The sequence below is a fragment of the Tupaia chinensis genome, unplaced genomic scaffold (genome assembly GCF_000334495.1).
Source record: "Tupaia chinensis unplaced genomic scaffold, TupChi_1.0 Scaffold000494_1, whole genome shotgun sequence".
Classification (NCBI taxonomy): Eukaryota; Metazoa; Chordata; class Mammalia; order Scandentia; family Tupaiidae; genus Tupaia; species Tupaia belangeri.
The window spans coordinates 71,698-90,441 of NW_006160006.1; the positions used below are offsets into that span (position 1 = coordinate 71,698).

General features: G+C 52.4%; 2 protein-coding genes across 6 annotated transcripts in view; one reads left to right on the plus strand and one right to left on the minus strand.

Annotated features, from left to right (window-relative positions):
- Positions 1-1,388, plus strand: part of SH2D4A (SH2 domain containing 4A) — a 41,514-nt gene extending 40,126 nt beyond the window's left edge. For all 3 annotated transcript variants that reach the window (XM_027774925.1, XM_006156433.3, XM_014590882.2), the window contains exon 10: positions 185-1,388. In XM_027774925.1, coding sequence (XP_027630726.1) covers positions 185-277 — 93 coding nt within the window. In that variant the 3' untranslated portion in view covers positions 278-1,388. The remainder of the gene's footprint in view (positions 1-184) is intronic.
- An 11,781-nt stretch (positions 1,389-13,169) lies between these two features.
- Positions 13,170-18,744, minus strand: part of CSGALNACT1 (chondroitin sulfate N-acetylgalactosaminyltransferase 1) — a 248,109-nt gene continuing 242,534 nt past the window's right edge. For all 3 annotated transcript variants that reach the window (XM_027774926.1, XM_006156434.2, XM_027774928.1), the window contains 2 exons: positions 16,982-17,063; positions 13,170-14,132 (listed from right to left, as the gene is read on the minus strand). In XM_027774926.1, coding sequence (XP_027630727.1) covers positions 13,843-14,132; positions 16,982-17,063 — 372 coding nt within the window. In that variant the 3' untranslated portion in view covers positions 13,170-13,842. The remainder of the gene's footprint in view (positions 14,133-16,981; positions 17,064-18,744) is intronic.

Genomic DNA, 18,744 nt, shown 5'->3' on the forward strand with positions numbered 1-18,744 from the left:
AGCAGTTCATGAATAAGAAAATCCTTTTAAGATTTCATAAGCCAGGAGTGCTTCCTGTATACTAAATCAGGGGCATGCAGGGGACACATCCTCTGAGGTTTGAAGGGCTTGTCCTTTCCTCGCTGCCTCCACAAGCCCCGCCCACAGCCCTGTCTGTGCTGACCCTGTGCTCTCTGATTGACAGGAGGAGCCCATTACATCCCTGGGGAAGGAGCTCCTTCTCTACCCCTGCGGACAGCAGGAAGAGCCACCTGACTACCTGGAGCTCTTTGAGTGACAGCCTCATCCGGGTCCCCCCACAGCCTCCAGCTGTGCCTTCCTCTGGACACACCCCACTGAGATGGACACCTGGGTGGGAAGCCAGAAATCTCCCTGCAACGGAGCCAAGGGCAATTGACCGAAAGTGCCCCTGGAGTCTGCACTGAACTCACTTTTGCACAAACGCTGGGGTTTCATGTCAGGAGAAAATGACCTCTACCCCCTGCACACTCCGACATCACGGGGGATGCGTCCCAACCTCAGCAGCTGGTCGACATGAAGAGTACACCTCAGTGATGCGTGGACGAGGAAGCTGAGAAGTGGAAGCCTTTCAGAGTTGAGGCACACTTCGAAGGGCAGTAGCCGTGGGAACTGGTGGGTGACCCCTGCACTCCCGCTGTATCATCTCCAGAGCCTCCAGGTCCAGCTCGTGTGATGTTCCACGCTGGCTTTGCACCGCTGGGAGAAAAGCCATTGCAGGTGGTTCTGATGACCCTTGAGACATACCCTGTTATTGTGCATGTGGGGGCCAGGACGTAAGGGACGGAAAAATAGGAGCCAGGAATGTAAGCTAGGTTGTGGAAGGCAGGACGAGAGCTCTCCCGTGTGTAGAAACACACAGGGACTGCAGCAATGAGCAGACCTCGGCCAGCTGCTCTCGTTCTGGAGGAGGGCCGGTTTGGGCTCTGAGAGGGCACCAGAGGACAGGGCACCTGCACACCTAGGGCGTTCCGAGAATGGAGGGAGCTGCCCTGACTACGCACGGGGAAGCTGTGTTCCCCCACGAGACACGTGGGAGTCTGCACTCCCGTTCCTGGGAACGCGCCTTACATGGACAGTCTGCAGTTGCAGTCAAGATCCGATGAGGTCACCCTGGCTGAGGGTGGCATCCTCGTAAGGACGGAGAGGTCTGGAAACAGACACACCTCGAGGGAAAGTGGCATGGGCAGCAGAGACAGAGATGGGGCTGCCAGGAGAGGAAGGCCGAGCGTGCTGGCCACTACCAGAAGCCAGGGAGAGGCGGGGACAGGTTCTCACGGAGCTCAGAGGGAAACGGCCATGCTGCCACCTTGATCTCAGACGTCTGGCCTCCAGAACTGTGGAGAATAAATTTCTGTTGTTCTAAGTCATGGAGCTCATGGTGGGTCATTACTGCAGCCCCAGAAAGCGAACGCGGCAGGTTCTGTAGCCACGGACTCCGACGTACTGCACGCCCATGAACTACCCACAGCTCACGTCTCCCAGGGAGGGGAACACGGGAGGTGTGAGAGCCTCTGACTAGCTGTTTGGCTCTGAAACACAGATTTGCCTCGTTAGGGGTCTTACGCCCCAAAACCCAACCTCTAGTGATTCTTGGTCTACCTCCAATGAGGGGTGCAGCCTCTGGACTGGGACAGAAGAGGCTGTGGGCCCCTAGAGTTGTTTTTCTGTGAGGATGAGTAACTTGTACCTTGGGCCTAACTCCAGGGCACACATACTGGCTAGAGAGAGACAGAGACAGAGAAAGCAGCCTTCCTCGCCGCCCCATAGGGCCTGGCAACATAATTCCTTCTCTTCCATTTCCCCTTTTGGGGTTCTGGGCACACACACAGGTGCCTGGTGTGGACAGGGACGCAACTGCACAGTCAGCTGTGGGGGATGCAGCTGCCTTCACCACCATGCCATGAGCCAGCGGGGCCGAGCTGGAACTTTAAAGGAGCTAACGGGAGGGTCCTGGGGGGAAACGCCGTGTGAGGGACAGGGGACCACCCTGAGCACAGGGGACCAGGTTACCCGGGATGGGATCACAGCCACTCCAGGGTCAAAGATGTCAGCTTTCCAGGTCACAGTGGCTTGGGCTGTTATCTCGGCTGGAGGGTCTGCACGTCCCAGGTAAGAATTTAACTCCGGCGCTCACTGCTGCTCAGGGCCAGTAGGGTGCAGCGGAGGCTAGAGGGGCACAGTGAGTGTGTCAGTGGGGTCACACACATTCCCATAGTCCCCTACGCCCCACCATTCTTCGTGATCTTGCCCTGAGTGTGGCTGACTTCCCCAATTTCTCAGAGATGGCTGTCACCTTGTTTGCCCTCTGAATTCCTCCCATCCTTGCTGTTTAACATGGCCCCCTAGTCCGGCTGGCCGCTGTTAGGTAGATTAATTCCAGGAGCTGGGGCAGACATGTTCCCAAAGCCAGATGCAGCCCCTTTGAAATCCTTTTCAAAGTCCTGGCTCGCTTTGGGGTGGACAGCTCCAAGGTGGTGGTGGGAAACTGAGCACAAAATGTAACAGAGCGGACCTGGGACTGAAGGTGCAGGATCTTTGGGGTCACCATCTTTCTTGCAGATGGGTTACCCTACACTAAGTCCATGCAGTGCTTTATTGATGTTTACTTGTTTGTGTTTTCGGTCTCACTGATTGTCCTCCATCAGCGAGCCAGCCAGAAGACCCAAAGTGGACCAGACCTGAGTAAGAAAGGCCGCAGAGCTGCAGAGATGGGGACTGAAGTCGGTAACCATTGGCAGCCCCGTTAGCAGCAGAACCAGGCCCTGCGGTCACAGAGCCCTAAGGAGGGCACCAAATCCAGATCCTGGGAGGGAGCGCAGACCAGCCTGGCACCAACATTTGGAGGCAATTCTGCAGGTGGACGTGGTGGGTGGGAGCCTTGATGTCGGCATGCCAGGGAGAGCCCACATTGGGGAAGATCCCACACGTTAGATCCCAGGAAGTCACGCTAGCCAGCTGCTTCCATGTGGGGAGGCCTGGCACGGTTCTTTGAGTGCTTTGGGCGGGTGTGTGTTTGGAGATTCCCCCAGAATGGCACAGGGATCTTTATCTGTCTTTACTGAAGGATCGAAACAAAAATGGGACACAGAGAATGCCCAGGCTGTGCTGCAGCGGCCTGGCCACTCTGGGAGCCATGTCCATGTACCAAGAGGGCGAGAACTGGCCCCTGGTGAGGCTAAGGGCTTTGACACCAGGGCCATGAAAGCTGGACCCTTACAGTCAGCCTAGATGTGCTGGCTGTCACCTCCATGGAGCCAGACCTTCAGGTACCTATCGAATCCCCGTCAATTCACATCCAAGACCCTGCTCTGATCTCCTGCCCTACTGAAGTACAACCATATGTACGAGAAGCATCATCTGTCCCTCAGTGTCACCAGCAGTCCTGTGCAAGGTCACAGAGTCTTAGCTGGCTCAGACCTCATACTAGGAAGAGGAAACGCCCAGGGATAGCTAAAAAGAAAACAGGTGTGAGCTGGTGGTGCAGCAGTGACCCATAGCTCTGCAAACCTGGACTCACAGGGGAGGTCACCGGCTCACGCCCTGGGGTCTCCCTATGCATGTCAGGTGCGTGTGCCCATGCTCCAGGCTGGCTGAGGCTGGGGCAGGTACAGTGTGGAGACCCTGCTGGGGATGCCTGTCTTTCTCTCCCCTTACAAGCAGCAGAAAATCCACTTTAAAATCTCTTAGGGAGAAAACAGAACAAGAGAAAGAAAAAGCTAAGATGGACCAGAGGTCACCAGAAATATCTTGGGGGCATTTGTAGCAAAAATGACCTGAGCTAATATTTGGGCACTAACCATCATTTTAGAATGATTGGATGCACTGTGAAATCTGCTTTTAGATTTGAAGAAGAAACTCGTGGTCTCAATTTTTGTAATTGCCTCCTTCCGTGAAAGCTGCTTTCTTAATGCCAGAGTCCGACCGTGCTTTAGGGCCTCACACACATGTATCTTGGGGCTCCCATGGTTTGGTGCCCAAGGAAGACACAAAAAGCCTTCGTAGGATGTGCATGGAAACACCGATACGGGGCCTCTTCACTTTAATTTTTGTCAAGAGCAAGGTAGAGGCTCTCACTTCAGGCTGCAAAGCACAGGTCTACCTTTATGGAGCCCAAGTTTTCTACAGTTACAATGTTAGGTAACAGTTATGTTTGAACTATGCTTTCCTTTCCCTCAGCATCAGTACAAATCTTAGCTTTCTCTTCTTTGCCTTCCACTTTTTTTTTGGGGGGGGGAGGTTTTTGCTACAGGGCACATGCGCTCACCAGAAAGAGACAGACAGAGAGACAGAAAGCGAGAAATCACACCCCAGGGGGGATGGCCACACAGCAGTCCTTTCTCCTCCATTCTCCTCGGGATCTTGGGCATGCATGCTCGGGATCTTGGGTGTGCACACACACATGTCCAGCATGAGTTTAAGCCACCTGGTCCGGGACTCAAACCATGATCGACTACATGGGAGTTCAGCAACATAGCCATTATGCTAACTGCTGGTCCCTGCCTTCCACTTTTGTAACTTCACTATCGTTGTTTTCATCTTTCCATTCTTTTCTACTTTATTTTAGAAGAGCTTCTCATCTTCTCATCTGTGTATTTTTTTTTTCCACATCAAAGATGACATTTGCAGCGTCAGTTCTGCACCTGACTCTCCATGTGGGTCTGGGAGCCTGTGTCTACCACCTATCCCAGTATTCTTGTCATCCTTCCTTCTCTTCCTGGACAGAGGTCTTTAGACTCCTCACAGCTGCCCAAATTGAGAATTATGCAGAGGCTTGCATGATGAAAGCATCCTCATTTCAATGTGTTATAAAAACACATTATTGACTGGATGGCGGTGAAGGTGCTGGACTCCCACACGGCCCACTGTGGCTGGAAACCAGGACCTAGCAGCTAGCTTTCTCACTTCCCTTCTCTCTTTGGTGAGTGCACATGCCCAAAAGCAAAATTTAAAAATAAATAATTCTTGCAAAAAGCACAACACATTTGAGAAGGAAAGTAATTTGATATAGCAGAGAGAAGGCCCAGCGGGTTTTGGTTTTCCACCAACAGCTGTGTGCAAACTTAACTAGGAAGCCTGTCTCAGCTTCAGCCTTTGTCTCTGAAACAGGAGTTGCAGAAGTCGCCTGGGTTCTGAGGATTAGAAAAGAAATGCAAGGAGGTCTTCGAAGTTTGTTGAAAATGAGTCTTACAGAAAAGCTATGTATGGAGTTCATCCGTTTTGCACCAAAATAAACTCATACTTTAACTCCGTTTTCCCGTGCACTTTTTAAAGCCCCCTCATATGTTAGGTGGTGGGACATGGGACTCTCCGTAAACGCTGATTATTCCTAATGTGTCTCGGGTCCAACACAGCCAGGGGCCATGCACTCTAGGGTTTCCTTCTGCCAATTGCTCTTTGTAACAAATGGGCTGTGAGTTCTGGTGGCCCCTTTCGTGGAGTCCTAGGATGAATTTTAAGGGAACCCTGAGTATGGGAAACAGTGAACCACACGATGGAGTAGCCAGCTGATGTGCGGAGAAATGGCTTCCCTGGACTGGGTCTGACGTGCTATGGAGAGGGCACTTCCTAATGCCCGATTTTGACAGCTCCCACGTTAGCAGTGACAAGTCTTTACTGCCAGTCAGCCACTGACAAATGGACTTGGTTGCCCTGGGTTTCCTGGTTACAAACCCGCAAGCATTTCTCTCCCTTCTGGCCTGAAGTCTTACCCCCAACTCAGCTCCCTTTGGGATGAACTCCCCGTGTCCAAGACAGTGCCGCTGCCATGCCGCACTTCCAGGGAGGCGAGCCTGGCGCCCTCATTAATCTAAGTGCTTTCACCTTTCTTCAGGTGAAAGGATGCTCCTTTCTGAAGCCTTCCCAGCAGTTGGGTCAAGGTCTTGGGAACCACCACCAGCACTGTGCCTCAATAGCCACACAAAATCGCAGGTGCCTGACATTTTCTCAGGGGTGGAAGGGCTCACTCCAGGGTGTGCCAGCGCTACAAAGCTCCCCAAGCAGGCCACTCCCTGACAGCCCCCATGCTAGGGTGTGACGTCTACACAGCTCCACGTGAGGCTAACCACCGTGGTAAAGATGCACTGAGAAGTTAAACCTCTCCTCTAGCCTTTCTTTGAATTTCGTTTTGATGTTTTTGTTTCTTATTTTGACTTTGTTTTTGACCTTTTGAAATGGCGTGTCACATGCCAGCGGGCATGTTTCTGTTCCAGGATGTTAAACAGTGGGGTTGGAGGGTGGGTGGTGGTGGGGTTAGAAGGAGGGGAGAAGCCAGACTGAGTGGAGGAGCTGCTGGGGTGCTGGTCTTACCTTGGTCAAGCTCAGGTGTCTGACTCTCAGGATGATGATGAATAAACCCAGTTCTCCTAACGTCCCATGCCGGGCTGAAGCGTGTTTGGTGGGTCTAGTGCAGAGGCTGTGGTGGGTGGGCTGACTTTCAGTCCCTGGAGGTGGCCCTGTCCTCTGCACAGTTCTGCCTGTCCTCCTCACACTGGGACCCCACAGCAACCTCCCAGCCTCGCTTTCACCCATCTTGTGAGAATCATGGAAAAGACGAGGTGGTCCAGGGCACCCCAGGGTTAAAGACTCCAGGGGGCACTTCCAAAGCCTCAGTCATACGGAGACATCGGGAAAGGCATTCTTCAGATAGGACGGGTGCTACAGTCTCACTGCCAAAACTCCCTAACCGACTGGCACAGCCCCTGTGGTTTTGGCTGCCAGAGCAAAGCGCTGAGCCTGCCTGGAGAAACAGCTCTGAGTTAAAACGTTACGTCGAATGGGAAGAGGGGGTCACATGGGGAGGCCAGGTGTTTGACGTGTGAGGGAGGGAAACACAGCGCCCTCCTCAGGAGCTGCCTAGCCCTCCCTGCTGCTGGTCAGCGAGTCTCAGCAACAGCATCAAGGCTTTCCTGAAGGGCAAGCGTTCCCACCTGCTGCTCCCGCCCACCTGGGCAGTCTTCGGGAATCCTGCCTGAGAGCTGGACTCGGGCTTCACTTCAAGGCGAAGTCCTAGCAGGGCAGGAGTTACAGGTAATGAGGTTCTGGAAGAAGGAACAGAGAGCGTGCAGAGCTGGAAGGGCCCTAGGCAAGTCCGTGACTCGGCATTTCCTTCCTTCCGGAGATGCAGCCCGTGTGGGTCCTTCAGCCACAGCGGCTCGCCCGCTCTCCTCCGCCCGCGCACCCACGGCGGCGCCCTGCCTCCCCCCGCCCAGCCATAATGCTGCAGTGGGGTCTTTGTCAAACTTCCTTAGAAGGGGACTTCACAAACTTCAGGGAAAAATGGAATTAAAGCACGAGTTTATTTTAGTGCAAAAAATTATTGAAACTCATGCATAGTTTTTCATAATACGTGTTTTCTGTAAACTTTTTGAAGACCCTGCATACATTTCTTTGGCAGGCAATAGTGCTTGTGCTTACGAGGGCCTCTACCCTTGAATAAAAGTTACCCTTGACTAAGCCTTAAAAAGAGTTCAATATCAGCCTGCCTCCTCTTCTCTGCTGCCCTCAGCAACTTCCAAAGCCCGGTCCTGGACCCCTGTCTTGGGCATCAGGAAGTGAAGTTTAAACAAGTACAAAGGATGAATTAGCCCAGAGTGCAGTCTGGGACTGACCTCTCTTGGGACGCTTAGACCTGTCCAGTTCCATGGTGAAAATATTGGACACGCCTCCAGCCTGGCTGGAAATGTGGGGGTCCTCTTGACACTGAGGCAGGGGTGCAGGTCAGCCAACACATGCTCATCAGAACCCCTGCAGGACCGATGGGCCATTCTTGTGCTCTGAGCATCTGGTACTGCGCAGTATCTTAGTTCATTTCTGCTGCTAGAGCAGGATACCTGTGACGGGGTCATCTGTAAGGAATACATATTTATTAAGCTCACAATTCTGGAGGCCAGGAGGCCTGAGAACTGGTGTGGTGCCTGCTCAGGGCTACCCCATGGTGAAAAGGTGGAAGAAGTGCATGAGACAGGAGAAATGGGGGATGCTCTAGCCTTTCATCAGCTCACTCCTACGATACCAGCATTAACTCTTAGTGGGGGGAGAGCCCCCCAACTCAGTCACCTAACACCGTCAGGGCAGTGATGTGAGTTTTGGAGGAAGCATTCAAACCATAGCACCATATATATGAAAATACTCAGTACAGAGTTGAAAGGGGCTTTAGAAACCATCTCAGTTTCCTCTAATTAAAACAGACACATGGGACAGCCATGGTGGAGCAGCAGTAGCTCCATGATGCCGGAGCCATATGGAGGATCAAGGCCCACTTCCCAGGGGAACCTGTATGGCCGGTGATCCCAGCTGGCTGGGAAGGCTGGCACGAGACTGCATTGGGGATGCAATTCCTGTGAGATGCATAAACTCTCCTTTGAAGGACAACATGTATAAAGGCCCAGGTTCTTCACTATGGCTCTCTCTGCCCCAGTCCAGAGATTTCCGCCCACGGCCATTTCCTCCAAGGTGACATTCGACAGTGACCCTCTGGCCGTGACTCTGACCACTGAAATCGGGCAGGAGATGCTCCGGCACTTACATGGAGGCCAGGGATGCTGTTACACGACCTGTCACGCACATGGCGGCCGCTGCAGCAGAGTGACAGCCCCTGTGTCAGTAGTGCCAATGGAGAAACCTTGGTCTATGCACAAAGCGCTCCGAATACTGAACACATGGCATGGCATTCTTTCTTCGGTTTTTTTTTTTAAGTTTGTGATATAGCCATGTGGCCGTACTAGAGAGATGGGTGGGGGAGTGAGAAATCACCCCCCAGGAGAGATGGTTACACCGTAATCCCTTCTCCATTCTCCTCTCAAGACCTTAGACAAGCACGCACGTGCACCCTGGGGGTTTCTCAAGCCTCTAGGTGCAGGACTCATCTACGCAGTTGGCCGTGTGGGATCCAGCCGCCCTCACCGCCAGCCACCAGCTGACCTGAGACATGGCGTTCTTACTCTCAGACGAGGTCATGTGCACAAGTGACACTTGATTAGCTGTGCACTGCCACCTTCCGCTCTCGTCCTGTGTTTCAATTAAACTGTATGAATGACTGACCAGTAAATATCAATTATTATTATTATTTTTTAACACCAACAGCTTGAATGTTCTTAAAGCTTTTAAACAGTGAGTTTACTGTGGGCAAACAAAAGGCAAGGAATCAGAGATAATTAGCTCGTGCATCTGCTGTTGGCTAATAAATAAATAGTTTTCACATGAATGTAAAAACCACTCGATGGTCACTGTATTTATTTTTAAAAAATAGTTTGAACCTGTAATAAAATGCAATCTTCAGAAGCATCTTGGTGATTAAGTAGAACTGCTTACTTGTTAAAATAATTAAGTTACATCCACCTAACCGGGGTGGGTACACATGTAGCAAAATCTCCCAGCCCGCTAGACTCTGGCAGATGGATGGCTCTCACAAAATACGCTTTTCTGCACTTATTTTTATGGAAGCCAGGAGCCAGGAAGAGCACCCTGCTTTGAAAAGAGATCATTTGGTTCACACAGAAAGTATACTTTGGTTTATTTAAATAGGTAAGAAACCGGTGCCCAGTTCTCTGGAGGAGAAAAACATGTTTTCTGCCTTTTGAATACGCGGAGCTATCACCCGTCTGAAGGAGCTGCCTTTTCCGTTAAGGTGAGAAGAGTCTTTTCCTTTTCCTCCAGTGTTCAGCTGCTCTTCTTCGGAAACACTTTACGGGTATGGTATTTGTTCGTCTCTATTGGAAACCCCAAACTGTGCCTCCCTGTGCCTGACACTCAGCCTCTCAGGTCTTGGCAGGCCCTTGGGTACAGGATCAAGTCCACGCTCTGCCCTAAAAGTTCATTATGCGTCTAGAAGTATCTTCTTAAAAAATATAAACTGTATGTTCCCTGTGTTCTCCTTGTCAGGCTTGCAAATGGGTAATTAAATGAGCAGAATATAACTCAAAAGCAAAAAAAAAGAAAAAAAAAAGTGTGTTTTCAAATGAAATAAACAAATGCAGATGGCCAAAATGACAAGCATGAAGAGCAGGGGCCGGCAGGTGGCGTGGGGGTTAAGGCGCTGGGTCCTACGTGGCCGGCATGAGGTCTGAGTCCCGGACCCGGCAGGCTGAAAATCAGGGTGGGTGTATGTGTGTGCCTGCCCAAGATCCCAGGAGAATGGAGGAGAAGGAACTGCAGCATGGCCATCTCCCCTAGACGGTAATTTCTCACTTTCCCTCTCTCTGTGTCTCTCTCTGGTGAGCTGATGTGTCCAAGAGCAAAATTAAAAAAAAGAAAAGAAAAAGCAGATCACTTTTGGTTAATCTTGGGCAAAAAGGACAAGATATCTATGCGTTGATGGTTTCTGTCCTGGGACATGTGGTTCACGCGCACGCGTGAAGAGCATGAGGAGTGCAACCTCGCCTGCCCACGGCCTCCTTCCTGCCTGAGTGCTTAGCCTTCCTGGAAACTGGAGTGTTCCAATTACGAAGACGGGGAGAAATCAGCTTGCCTTTCATTCTCATGAACTCCTGCCACACTGGCCTTAATTCAGGAACATTTCTGTGAGCAAAGAAAACAACAGATCTCATCTGCCGTGCACACCAACGCCTCCACACGTTAGCTTTATCCTCTCCCCATCACGCTGCCTGTGCACACGCTCCCAGCGTGCACCGGGGCTGCTTCTGCAGACCAAGCACAGATTTCCCTTTCCCAAACAGAGACGTGGCAAACTCTCCTCGCATCTTTAACTCGGCAATCAAGTTCTTTTTTTTTTTTCTTTTGAGCTTTATCGAAGTCTTTTCCTTGATCCAGCCACTCATTCCTTCATGGCAAAAGGAAAAGAAAAAGCAAATGTTTCCCCACTCCGCCCCGGGACGGTTCATGTTTTCCTGCTGCTCGTCTTCTGTCTCTGTCTGCGGAGGTGTGCCTCGATCTCGTGCCGGAAGACGAGCATCCCCAGCTGCCCGTGGGACGCCTCGTTCATGGCCTTGGACTGCATGCACATCCTGTACTGCTCGGGCGCCAGCTCGTCCAGGCAGTGCTTCTCGTGCCACAGGTGGAAGAGCCCGCGCACGGGCGTGCGCACCACGACCAGGTTGCTGTGCAGGTACTTGCGGTAGAGGTGCACGTCCTCCCCGCCCCAGCCCTTGATGTCCAGGTCGAACCCGCCTGTGGAAGAGAACAACAGTGAGCCCCGCTGCGCTGCTCCGGACCTGGACGCGGCGTCTTCGAACGCGTCATGCAAGTGTGAGCTACGAGAGAACTGTGAGGCATCTCGGGGGTTTGTAAGATAAACTCAGACCTTCATCACACCTCTCAGCACACTCTGTAAAGCCCCTCCAGTGTGCTTCCCTGAGTGGCAGGAGCGCAGAACTCTTTGTGAAAAGGCATGTAGGGCAGGGGCTGGGCGGTGGCTCACTGCTAAAACCTGCACTGGTTCAAGTCCAGAGACCTCCCTGTGTCTGCCAGGTGCCCACGTGCCCAGGCTCTGAGACCGGCTGAGGGTGAGGGCTATGGTGTCAGGACCCTGTCGGGGTGCTAGATCACTCTCACTCTTTCTCTCTGTCCTGTTACAGACCCTGTCACGCACATGGCGGCCGCTGCAGCAGAGTGACAGCCCCTGTGTCAGTAGTGCCAATGGAGAAACCTTGGTCTATGCACAAAGCGCTCCGAATACTGAACACATGGCATGGCATTCTTTCTTCGTTTTTTTTTTTTTTTTTAAGTTTTTGCTATAGACATGTGCACCCACTAGAGAGATGGGTGGGGGAGTGAGAAATCACCCCCCAGGAGAGATGGTTACACCGTAATCCCTTCTCCATTCTCCTCTCAAGACCTTAGACAAGCACGCACGTGCACCCTGGGGGTTTCTCAAGCCTCTAGGTGCAGGACTCATCTACGCAGTTGGCCGTGTGGGATCCAGCCGCCCTCACCGCCAGCCACCAGCTGACCTGAGACATGGCGTTCTTACTCTCAGACGAGGTCATGTGCACAAGTGACACTTGATTAGCTGTGCACTGCCACCTTCCGCTCTTGTCCTGTGTTTCAATTAAACTGTATGAATGACTGACCAGTACATATCAATTATTATTATTATTTTTTAACACCAACAGCTTGAATGTTCTTAAAGCTTTTAAACAGTGAGTTTACTGTGGGCAAACAAAAGGCAAGGAATCAGAGATAATTAGCTCGTGCATCTGCTGTTGGCTAATAAATAAATAGTTTTCACATGAATGTAAAAACCACTCGATGGTCACTGTATTTATTTTTTAAAAATAGTTTGAACCTGTAATAAAATGCAATCTTCAGAAGCATCTTGGTGATTAAGTAGAACTGCTTACTTGTTAAAATAATTAAGTTACATCCACCTAACCGGGGTGGGTACACATGTAGCAAAATCTCCCAGCCCGCTAGACTCTGGCAGATGGATGGCTCTCACAAAATACGCTTTTCTGCACTTATTTTTATGGAAGCCAGGAGTCAGGAAGAGCACCCTGCTTTGAAAAGAGATCATTTGGTTCACACAGAAAGTATACTTTGGTTTATTTAAATAGGTAAGAAACCGGTGCCCAGTTCTCTGGAGGAGAAAAACATGTTTTCTGCCTTTTGAATACGCGGAGCTATCACCCGTCTGAAGGAGCTGCCTTTTCCGTTAAGGTGAGAAGAGTCTTTTCCTTTTCCTCCAGTGTTCAGCTGCTCTTCTTCGGAAACACTTTACGGGTATGGTATTTGTTCGTCTCTATTGGAAACCCCAAACTGTGCCTCCCTGTGCCTGACACTCAGCCTCTCAGGTCTTGGCAGGCCCTTGGGTACAGGATCAAGTCCACGCTCTGCCCTAAAAGTTCATTATGCGTCTAGAAGTATCTTCTTAAAAAATATAAACTGTATGTTCCCTGTGTTCTCCTTGTCAGGCTTGCAAATGGGTAATTAAATGAGCAGAATATAACTCAAAAGCAAAAAAAAAAGAAAAAAAAAGTGTGTTTTCAAATGAAATAAACAAATGCAGATGGCCAAAATGACAAGCATGAAGAGCAGGGGCCGGCAGGTGGCGTGGGGGTTAAGGCGCTGGGTCCTACGTGGCCGGCATGAGGTCTGAGTCCCGGACCCGGCAGGCTGAAAATCAGGGTGGGTGTATGTGTGTGCCTGCCCAAGATCCCAGGAGAATGGAGGAGAAGGAACTGCAGCATGGCCATCTCCCCTAGACGGTAATTTCTCACTTTCCCTCTCTCTGTGTCTCTCTCTGGTGAGCTGATGTGTCCAAGAGCAAAATTAAAAAAAAGAAAAGAAAAAGCAGATCACTTTTGGTTAATCTTGGGCAAAAAGGACAAGATATCTATGCGTTGATGGTTTCTGTCCTGGGACATGTGGTTCACGCGCACGCGTGAAGAGCATGAGGAGTGCAACCTCGCCTGCCCACGGCCTCCTTCCTGCCTGAGTGCTTAGCCTTCCTGGAAACTGGAGTGTTCCAATTACGAAGACGGGGAGAAATCAGCTTGCCTTTCATTCTCATGAACTCCTGCCACACTGGCCTTAATTCAGGAACATTTCTGTGAGCAAAGAAAACAACAGATCTCATCTGCCGTGCACACCAACGCCTCCACACGTTAGCTTTATCCTCTCCCCATCACGCTGCCTGTGCACACGCTCCCAGCGTGCACCGGGGCTGCTTCTGCAGACCAAGCACAGATTTCCCTTTCCCAAACAGAGACGTGGCAAACTCTCCTCGCATCTTTAACTCGGCAATCAAGTTCTTTTTTTTTTTTCTTTTGAGCTTTATCGAAGTCTTTTCCTTGATCCAGCCACTCATTCCTTCATGGCAAAAGGAAAAGAAAAAGCAAATGTTTCCCCACTCCGCCCCGGGACGGTTCATGTTTTCCTGCTGCTCGTCTTCTGTCTCTGTCTGCGGAGGTGTGCCTCGATCTCGTGCCGGAAGACGAGCATCCCCAGCTGCCCGTGGGACGCCTCGTTCATGGCCTTGGACTGCATGCACATCCTGTACTGCTCGGGCGCCAGCTCGTCCAGGCAGTGCTTCTCGTGCCACAGGTGGAAGAGCCCGCGCACGGGCGTGCGCACCACGACCAGGTTGCTGTGCAGGTACTTGCGGTAGAGGTGCACGTCCTCCCCGCCCCAGCCCTTGATGTCCAGGTCGAACCCGCCTGTGGAAGAGAACAACAGTGAGCCCCGCTGCGCTGCTCCGGACCTGGACGCGGCGTCTTCGAACGCGTCATGCAAGTGTGAGCTACGAGAGAACTGTGAGGCATCTCGGGGGTTTGTAAGATAAACTCAGACCTTCATCACACCTCTCAGCACACTCTGTAAAGCCCCTCCAGTGTGCTTCCCTGAGTGGCAGGAGCGCAGAACTCTTTGTGAAAAGGCATGTAGGGCAGGGGCTGGGCGGTGGCTCACTGCTAAAACCTGCACTGGTTCAAGTCCAGAGACCTCCCTGTGTCTGCCAGGTGCCCACGTGCCCAGGCTCTGAGACCGGCTGAGGGTGAGGGCTATGGTGTCAGGACCCTGTCGGGGTGCTAGATCACTCTCACTCTTTCTCTCTGTCTCTCTCTGTCATGAGATAAATGAACTTTTTAAAAAGAGGTATATAGGGAGATGCTTGTTGTGTGTCTCAGTGTTCGTGCTACTCGAGTGACCACCCAGGTCTGAGGCCCCAGAAATCCCAGAGAGAGACAGTCACCCTGGAAGCACCAAATTCTGGAGAGGACAAGCCCTTAACAGAACCCTCAGCCTCCGCCTGCTTTAGAGAAGCACCTGCAGTGTAAGGAGCAGCCCGGCTGCCGATGAGGAGCCTCAGCAGCACCCCGTTCTAACGTGACCCTGTGGGTGCAAACCCTCCTTTTCTGTTCGGGCGTGCCCTCCCTCTGCCTCTGCAAACTAAGACTGAAGGAGTGACAGGGGGCCTCTGTGGGGGACAGTTACACCCCACAAAAGCAATCTTCCTTGCACGGATTCATGAGTCCTGCAACACTGCAATGGTCTTTGAAAGCAGGCACTTTAAAGGGCCTCACAGTGGGTTCTGAGGTTCTGCCCAAAGGACCGCCTTTTCACACAGGCAGATCTTCCACGAAGTCAGAAATGGCCCACCGGCCCCATGCTGGAGACGGCCTTTCCTGCCCTGCGGTTCCCCGGGTCCCAGCAGACATGGGCAGTGGGGACCTCTGGCTGTCAATGCTCTTCTCTGTCTCACCTAGGAGGTTCATTCAGCTCTCATGAGACACGGGGTGGGAGGGAGGGTGACTCGCAACGTCTTTTCTTGGGCGGGCAGCCTGTATTCCCTGCACCCCTCACACTGCACTGCCTGGCCTGATCCGGCTGTCGCAGCTGTCAGGGGAGCTCAGCTACGGCTGGGGGTGGGGGGTGCTACAAGCCCCCGGCCCCCAGCTGTGTGTGAGTCATTGTGACTGTGACTCCTTGGTGGCCGGCCGGGAAAGAAAGGTCCAGGATCATATCCTGTTGCCACTGACCGCTCTTGAATTTCATTTCTGTCATCATTAAATGAAGTAGGCACCGTAACCAAGTAAGATGGTCACATGGGCAGGGCCGGACGTAGGACTGTCATCACTATCGTGAACACTCATTAAATACAACGTGCATGAGAAAGACACAGCACAAAGGTGCAAGGCTGTGCAGATAACCCCGACAACGGTTCTGGGGTCCTGGCCATGGCCTGCCGAGGAGGAACACCCCTGGCAGGCCACGCCACTCCTCCCAAGCACAGGTACACGGCCTCTGGGAGAATGCAGGATGCTGCAGATGCATGCCTGCTCATTCTGCACGGCACCACACAGTAACCTTTCCCTGGACAAAGGAGGAGGAAGCGGAGTTTCACGAAACATAAATATTCAGAACGCTTTTGAAATGTCTGCTTTGGCCATTTGATCTGCACACAGTCGTTCAGGAATGTGTCCCCGAGAGAAGTGAAAGGATGCCCGGGGCAAGCTGCCCAGTGTCCCCGGAGCACCCACCACCCAGCGCCCAGTGTCCGGGCGTCCTGGTTGCTCCACTGTTTCTCATGGAACATGACTTCAAGTGGCTGTTTTGGAACCTGGTGACCCCTCTGAGGGTTCTCCCAAGCCTGGAGCCCACGTCATCCCTGAGCAAAGCAAACCTAAGGCTGCTCCCTCCCTGCTCTTAAAGGAGAAGCATTTGGCCTCAGTGGGGTACAGAATCGTCACTCCTGGAGGCTGGGGGCCAAGCTCCACATCCCCCCAGCAGCACCCCCAGGCTGAGCCCTGAGCCCGAGGGCCAGGTTTCTGGCCTGTCCGTTCCTTCCTAAGGAATGTACAACCCACAGTTCTGCCCCCCAGAGGTACATGAGTAAGCCCCTCCAAGCGAGGACAGGTACTTCCAAGGGGCAGGGGCCCCTGTTTTCATTCAGCTAAGCTCCTCCCATGCAGTGAGGCCTGGCTGGGGCATCCCTTGCCTCTGAGAACCGAGGTCTCCTCCTTCTGCCTGTCCTGTCTATGCTCTGGAAGCCCGTAGGTGCAGTCATATGCATGATGACGTGTGTTTATATGTGTTCATGTATATGTATGTGTTCACAAGCATGTGTGTGCATGTCTGCATATGCATGTGCACACGTATGTGTGTGTGTGTGTAGACAGCACCTCCATACCTGGTCAGGGCTTGAAGTGACACCTGGAATTATGAAGGGCTGGCAGAGAGAAATGCGGGTCTTTTGGGGTGGGTGCTCCCCAACACCTCATTGGAGGCCCGGACACTCCACATTCGCACTCGGGTACACGCCAGAAGCTGTCTAGTCTGGGAGGAGGCCCTGCCGCAAGGGTGACCGGAGGAGGGCTGGAGACTGCAGGGGCACAGGCCAGCCCCTCCCAAGTCCCTCCTTGGCCCAGTCCTGAGTCTGTGACGTGAGAAACAGCATTTTTAAGGAAAGGGCACCAGCTTTACCACCACACCCCTCAGAGATCTGATTCTCTCAGGGCCTGCGTGGCCAGTGGCCTCCAGGGGGCAGTAGAGATGCAGCTCTGCTCACCTATGTTGATGAAGTCGGACCGATACTGGCATGTCATCCCGAATCCAAAGTCTCTCCAAAATCCAGTTTCCTTCTTGATGACCTGCGAGGAAAGCAGCGGCGTTTGAAGGGAAGGGCAGGGGCAGAGTGTGAGCCCGCCTGTCGTGTAGACACGCGCAGCCTGGGGGGGTAGAGTAGGCCTGTGTCCTCGCTGTGGAGCACAGTGGACTCTCCAGCCCGCGGCAGGGCCTTGTGATTTTTGGCACCCCTGGATGGAATGTTTCTAGGTGTAGGCATGAACACACACACAGTCGAAAGCGAACTGGGGGAGCAGGTTTCTGAGCCACACTGAGAAGTCACCTACGTGTCTGGCCAGTACCAGCGCCAGCCAGGAGTGGAGGCGAGGGCTCTCGCACAGCCCAGGCAGGAGGCCAGCCAGGGCTCAGGACAGGGAGGAGGGCAGGAGAACAACGCGGGATTCAGCTGCCCTGGCACGGCTCGCAAACAGGACTCCCTCCGGGGAACAAATAGAACGCCCTGAGAGGCTGCCATCCAGGCCTGGCCCTTTGGCTCTGCTGCCTCGTTCTTGCTGGGAAAGGGCACGGCAAGTCCACGCTCTGAAGACAGACCCTGGCTGTGCTGCTCACACTATTTTAAAACCAAACTGCTCCAAGGCGCTTCAGAGCTGCCAGCCTGCGGGGCTGCCGAGAGGCCATCCAACCAGCGACCGCCTGAGCAGTGAGACCTGGCCCTGCCGTCTCACTTTGCAAGTAAATTTCCAAAAGATCTGCTGATGCAGCAAGACTTAAAAAAAGAAAGAAAGAGAGAGAGAGAGAGAGAAAGAAAGATATTTCTATTTTTTGGCTACGGTAATTCTGGGAATGGTTTTGCGATCTTAATAGTTATTTTTCCCAGTTTGCTCTTGGAGCTAACACAGGAGCTGAGAGAAGGAAGCCCCTCCCCAGGAAGGGCCGGGGGACACCTGTGCGGGTTCCCACCAGCCCAGCCCAGAATCCCCGCATTGTCCATTCGGGACGCCTGGCTCTGTTCGCACTAATTGGAAGCAGTACGTGAGGCTTGTCCCAGCTTAACCACAGGCTGGCTTTGTCACCTCAGGCAGGTCCTCCAAATCTTCTAGCCTCTATTCTCTTTGCAGGTAAATGAAGGACTGAGCTAAATCACACTAAGGTCTCTTCCCGCTCCTTCGTCCAAACACTGCTATTCCATCTTCTTGAATGTACCACGGGCTGTTCTATTTGACAAATTCATTTGGCCCGCCGGATTGATGGATCTTAAAAATTCCTTTACTTTGGGGTTAGCGGGTGGTGTGGTAGTAAAGACCCTGGAGCCCCGCATGGTTCACCGCAGTTCAAATCCTAGACCCAATTGCTTGGAAATCATGCAGGGTGCTTGTGTGTGTGCAGGCATGCCCAAAGTCTCAGGAGAAAGGACTGCAGCATCCCCCTTGGAGGGGTGATTTCTCACTTTCTCTCTCTCTGTCTCTCCCTGCTTCTCTCTGGTGAGTACATGCACCCTAGGGCAAAAAAATTAAAATCTGGTGAATACATGCACCCTAGGGCAAAAAATTTTAAAAAATAAATTCATTCACTTGAGGCCCAGCCATGGTGGTGCAGTTAGCACCATGACTTAAGAAGCTGGAAGCCACACGAGAGGCCGGGTTTGGTTCTCGGGCCAACCTGACCACGCCAGGTGTGGCTGCAGACCGGGCAGGAGAATCGCAACAGTGTGAGACCTGTTAAATAGTCCTGTCTCTGTCTCAATGT